Source organism: Lynx rufus, unplaced genomic scaffold (genome assembly GCF_022079265.1).
Source record: "Lynx rufus isolate CCGP_SWC_20201006 ecotype Redwood Valley unplaced genomic scaffold, mLynRuf1.p SCAF_9, whole genome shotgun sequence".
NCBI classification, from domain to species: Eukaryota; Metazoa; Chordata; class Mammalia; order Carnivora; family Felidae; genus Lynx; species Lynx rufus.
In genome coordinates this window covers 69,958,326-69,964,121 of record NW_025814897.1, presented here as the reverse complement: position 1 = coordinate 69,964,121, position 5,796 = coordinate 69,958,326, and the positions used below count along the sequence as shown (strand labels likewise).

At 35.7% G+C, this 5,796-nt stretch overlaps 1 protein-coding gene across 2 annotated transcripts; it reads left to right on the top strand.

The window, feature by feature from the left end:
- Window positions 1–757: 757 nt before the first annotated feature.
- On the top strand, window positions 758–3,670 carry PTH (parathyroid hormone). Of its 2 annotated transcripts, none has more exons than XM_047070261.1 (3): window positions 758–833; window positions 2,888–2,978; window positions 3,098–3,359. In XM_047070261.1, the coding sequence occupies exons 1-3, from the start codon at window positions 791–793 to the stop codon at window positions 3,357–3,359; spliced, it is 396 nt and encodes a 131-aa protein (XP_046926217.1). In that variant the 5' UTR covers window positions 758–790. The 2 variants fall into 2 exon arrangements, with proteins under 2 accessions (XP_046926217.1, XP_046926216.1); XM_047070260.1 differs by lacking the exon at window positions 758–833 and adding an exon at window positions 926–970 and having other exon boundaries at window positions 3,098–3,670.
- Window positions 3,671–5,796: the final 2,126 nt, after the last annotated feature.

The following is a 5,796-nucleotide window of genomic DNA, read 5'->3' as shown; positions in this document are numbered from 1 at the left end:
ATTAAAGACTGGAATGCAAAGAAGGGTTTCATTTCTAGGGCGAAACTGAGGTAGTAAGAATCAAAATGGCTCTGGAGTCATAAAGACCTTTGTTGAATTCCATCTTCTCCACTTTCCAAACCCAGTTTCCTCATGTGAAAGCTGGGCTAATATCAGCATTTACTTTAAGGGATTGCTGCGAAGACTAAATGGGATAATACTTATAAAGTCTGGCATATAGTTAGTGCTTATCAAATGTTTTCTGTGCAAATTAAAATGCATAAATGAAATTTAAGTGAAATGAATTTTAAGATAATTTCACACTTGAAGCTTTAAAATTAATTACAAGGTGCATTTTCTCAAAATATTTTTAACACTTCCTTTAAGAAAACCAGTATGTCTATTTTTTTTTTTTTGAAATAGGAATAATATGGATTGGTTGAAAATAGATTCCAAAGTAAGAATAATATAATGTGATTCTTTACAACCCTCACAATAATTATACCAATAGTGTTATAACACTATATATATTGTTATATATAACACTATATATTATAACAAATACACTTATTTTCAGATTTTACTTTCAAATAATAGCTCTACCATAAACCTTTGAAATCAGTCTTTCTTATAAATTCATTAATCCCATCACAATTACACTTCAATATTTGTTAGAAATCTTTCCATAAACCCTTTTCCCAGCCCCACACTGTTTTCCTTTTAATATCCAATTATTTAAAATTTAAGAGGAATGGGCACCGCCCAATGGGGGTGTGTGTGTGGCTTTGAACCTATCGTTACTATCCAGAGAATGGGGAGTGACATTATCTGTGACAACAAAAAAGCTTCTTTTGGTGAGTGGAAGACCTATATATAAAAGTCACACTTGAGGGTCTCTACAGTCTAATTCATCAGCTTTCACCAGTTCACTCAACTTTGAGAAAGTATCAGCTGTCAAGACACCTGAAAGATCTTGTCACAACCTTGTGTGGTAAGTAATATTTATATTTTCTTTTAAATTTCATTTGAGGTTTTTTGTCATTATGAAGTAATTATGTGATGTGTGCTATTTTCTGCAAATATGCTGCTTGTTCAAGGTAAATTATTAAGGGAGAGTTTGAATTATGGTTAATATAAAAGAAATTTATGCTGCTAAAATGCTCTTGAATCATACATTTTTGTGATTAAAGTCTTTTGAGATGCTTTGTTTTTCTAAACTCATCTGAAATTACACAGAAAATAATTAAAATTTGGCATGATATGCTCTAATGGTTATCTTACTGAAATTTTGAAATAAAACAGCCTAGTGAGGAATGAGTAATTCTGATTTAAATAGCCGATACAAATTTGTGTTGTGTTAAAATTCATTTTAATGCAGAATATCCTTATCTAGATGGTTTGTTTTATGACTCGTGGAGAGCTCAATCTGTGTTACAGTTGGAGAAATTCAGTTTTACTCCTGGATATTTATTCCGTTTACATAAAGCCTTTTCAAAATTGCTATTCTGAAAACTGTATGTGAATTTTAAGGGTGTTTTACAACTGTCTTTTTTAAGCTTTTTCATGACATTCTTGTAAGAAGCTCTTCTCTCTATTAAGAATAAGGAAGCTGGGGCACCTGGGTGGCTCAGTCCGTTAAGCATCTGACTCTTGATTTTGGCTTAGGTCATGATCTCAGTTTGTGAGATTGAGCCCCGTGTTGGGCTCTGCACTGACAGTGCAGAGCTTAAGATTCTCTCTCTCCCTTCCTCTCTCTGTCCTTCCTGCTCTCTCTTTCTTTCTCTCAAAATAAACAAATAAACTTAAAATAATAATAATAATAAAAGAACAAGGAAGCCAAGGAGAGACGTCTTAAGTCACTAGGTGGATGTGACAAAGCTAGGACCAAATCCCAATGCTGTAGCTACAGTGCCTGTTTCTAACATAAACCAACACTGAAGAATATTCATTTGTTGCTCCATCAGTAGTCTTATATTGCAGAATAAAAATAAATGTGGATTATAATTTTTCTTATGCTACTTCTAAATGATGCCGTTTCCCTTTAAAAATATGAGCACATAGCCATTCTGTGTATGTTAAAATGGAGAACATTAAGCGTTAAGAAAAAGCACTTCTGTAATAATAGGCTTTGCAATTATTGAAATGCAGATTAAGGTAAGACTGTTCTATTCTGAGATGAAAAGCTTTATGGGCAAAAGAGGAAAGTGCTAAAAATTATACTCAAACAAGATTGTTAATAAAATAAGTCAAATAAGATAGACAAGCATTCCATATGGAGCCAAGGCTCTAACTCCAAAAACAATGAATTAATGATTAGATGATGGATTAGATAATTTTAAAATACTTTGGCACATTCTTTTTAATGATAGAAGTGTGCATTAATTCATTAAAAATCTCTAAATCAGAGCCTATTCGTTTGATATTTATGACTATTATTGTAGTGCCTGAAATGAAGTTGACTTATGAGAAAAGAAACTTGCTTAGTAAATAGTGTTAGCAAGTTACCTAATTAAGAGAATTAGCCATTTTCAAGCAAATTATAAGCACTTAATCATAAGCAACATAAAACGTGGGAGGAAATTCTAAAAAGTAAGCCTTTTCAGTTCTCATGTGGCTTAAATTCATATATTAAAAATTGTACAAAACTCTTAAAAGATACTTAAGAAAGGAGAACTAATCTGACTAATTTCAGAGTCAAATTTTGTGTGTATACAATATATACTAACGTATCTATAAAATAAAAGAGACTGATTGTCAAAGTCTTTCATGAAAACCAATTCAATTACTTGGGATTTCTGTAACACTTTGTGCAGTTGTATGGCTGTAAAGGCAACTACTACAAATTTGATTGTACAGTTTGACACATTAAAAATATTTTTAAACCCTTCCATTTTCCTTTTCCTTTTAGTGAAGATGATGTCTGCGAAAGACATGGTTAAGGTCATGGTTGTCATGTTTGCAATTTGCTTTCTTGCAAAATCGGATGGGAAACCTGTTAAGTAAGTATCGTAAGCTGTTCTGCATGGTGAGGGCATGGGAGCTGGATTTTTAACGTTGGCTTTATGATTGGGAAGGGGGGAGCTAATGGAGTGGTCCTTCCCATTGCTGTTCTCTCCAGGAAGAGGTCTGTGAGTGAAATACAGTTTATGCATAACCTGGGCAAGCATCTGAGCTCCGTGGAGAGGGTAGAATGGCTGCGGAGGAAACTACAGGATGTACACAACTTTGTCGCCCTCGGAGCTCCAATAGCTCACAGAGATGGTGGTTCCCAGAGGCCCCGAAAAAAGGAAGACAATGTCCCGGCTGAGAACCATCAAAAAAGTCTTGGAGAAGCAGACAAAGCTGATGTGGATGTGTTAATCAAAGCTAAATCCCAGTGAAGACAGAGCAGAGCACTGCTATACACAGGATAGGGCAACAAAATTACATGCTGCTAACATTCTCAAGCTTTGAAGATCACCAAATGCCAATATTTACGTCTAATCCATGGCTAGCCACGATAGCTGAAATTCTAATTGATCGTTTTGATTCTACTTTTATTCATGTAAGGCCTCTTTTAATTATTCCATTTCTGTTGTTTATTCTTTTTAAAGTATGTTATTGCATAATTTATAAAAGAATAAAATTGCACTTTGTAACCTCTCTCCCATCGTACACTGCAAAATAAAAATTTAATGATCATAATTTTAAATAAATGAAGTTAAAGAGTTCTCATTTGTTATAAGAACGTTTTCAGGGCACCTGAAAGCTCAGTCAGTTAAGTGTCCGACCATGGCTCAGGTCATGATCTCACAGTTCGTGGGTTCAAGCTCCGCGTTGGGCTCTGTGCTGACAGCTTACAGCCTGGAGCCTGCTTTGGATTTGTGTGTCTCTCTCTGTCTCTCCTCTGCTCATGCTATCTGTCTCTTTCTCTCAAAATAAATAAATAAACATTAAAAAAATTTTAAGAACACTTTCTGGGGTTATGACTAATACCAAAGTGTTTAAATTGGTCATGAGTAGGAAGAATAATGCAAAATGTTTTTTTAATTATGTGTCTTACAGTCCCATATTTTGGACATCATTTTTTTAATATTACCAAAATACTAGGTCCTGGAATCCTTACTAGCTAGATACTATTGCTCTCTTCATTTCAGGAAATTAAATGCCTTGCAAGGAAAGGCAAAAAAGTAGTCTGAAACTTGAGAAAACATTTGTCTACACACAAACCCACTGATCGTATTTCTAGACTGGACCCCAAATTGTAAAGAACAGAACTTTTGGGGGCACCTGACTGGCTCAATCACTTAAGTGTCCGACTTTGGCTCAGGTCATGATCTCATGGTTTGTTGGTTCAAGCCCCACATCAGGCTCTGTGCTGACAGCCCAGAGCCTAGAGCCTGCTTCGATTCTGTGTCTCCCTCTCTCTCTGCCCCTACCCCACTCGTGCTCTGTCTCTCTGTGTCTCTCAAAAATAAATAATAAACATTAAAAAAATTTAAAAATAACGAATACAATGTTTGTATTTATTAGGACATGATTTCATTCATTTGTCATTTAACAAATATCTAAATTTAGTATCCTTTATTTGTCATGTAATAGATTAGACACTGGGCATAAACTGGTAAACAAAATGGACACAGTTTCTATCTTAATGAGGCCTACAATTTAGTATGCAAGACAGATATTAATTCACTATTAATTTTGATAAACACTCTGAAAGAAAAATACAAGACACTCCAGAAGTGTAAAATACAGACGCTGGTTCTACTTAGATCAATGCTGTGCAACAGAACTTTCTGTGATGATGGAAATGTTCTATATTTTGTCTTGTCCAATACAGTGTCTACATGTGCACTTAAAATGTGCCTTGTGGGGGTGCCTGGCTGGCTCAGTCAATAGAACACACTACTCTTGATCTTGGGGTTGTGAGTTCAAGCCCGATGCTAGGTGTAGATATTACTAATAAAAATAAATAAATAATTTAAAAAAATAAAATATGCTTTATATCCCTGAGGACTAAGATCCCATACTGGCCTCAAACAGTTTGTGTTCTAAAGAAAACAGAGATGTAAGCAAGTAATCACAGTGTTATAGGTGAAATGCAAAACACAATGATACACAGAGAAGGGAACAGATCTTCTTGATGTAGGGAACAATGGAGATGGGACTGAAATGGCAAGTAAATTTTGCAAAATGTACAAGAATATTAACAAATGTCTGGCATCCTGGTGGAATCAATCAGGCTTTGGTTGAAATGCAGAGAAGAGAAGCTACTTCCGTTAGTTTATAGAAAGAGATTCATTACAAAATCATTGAGAATGCTGATGAAAACAGACTCTATGTTAAACTTGGAGGAAAAACTCACAAAGTCACCAAGAGAGTTGTTCTGTCTTCGCATCTCCGCAACTGACTGATATTGTCATGAGACTGCCCTGATCAGGAGGCAGCTGCTTCCTATTGCTGTTCCAGAAACAAACTGTACCTGCCATGACCAACCGCAGCAAAAAAAGATGGCAAGCCCTTTGCTTCTTGACATCTGTTGGGCCTTGTTGCTAGAATCTGGTAACACTAACACAATAAAATCAACCCCTTCTACAACAGGGCTTGCCAGCAGAAAGGGGAAAGTGGCAGAATCACCTTACTTATGCCTGCCCCTTCTCCCAGGAGTGCATATGATTGGCTGAACCTAAACCTCTTCTAGAACCTTAGCAGCAGAGGTGTCTGGAGAATGCAGTTTTTCAATTTCCAGTTTACTATCTAATACAAGAATAAGCAGTAGAAGGTGGTGTGGATGGTGCCTCCAGCTCCCTGGTAGCGTCCAGCTTCAACGAGTAT

What these genes read in the sequence shown, in the direction of transcription:
- PTH (XM_047070261.1), top strand. Translation starts at nt 791, where the DNA reads ATGGGGAGTGACATTATCTGTGACAACAAAAAAGCTTCTTTTG. An exon ending in CAACAAAAAAGCTTCTTTTG is followed by an intron (nt 834 to 2,887) that starts GTGAGTGGAAGA and finishes TTTTCCTTTTAG; the next exon opens with TGAAGATGATGTCTGCGAAA. An exon ending in TCGGATGGGAAACCTGTTAA is followed by an intron (nt 2,979 to 3,097) that starts GTAAGTATCGTA and finishes TGTTCTCTCCAG; the next exon opens with GAAGAGGTCTGTGAGTGAAA.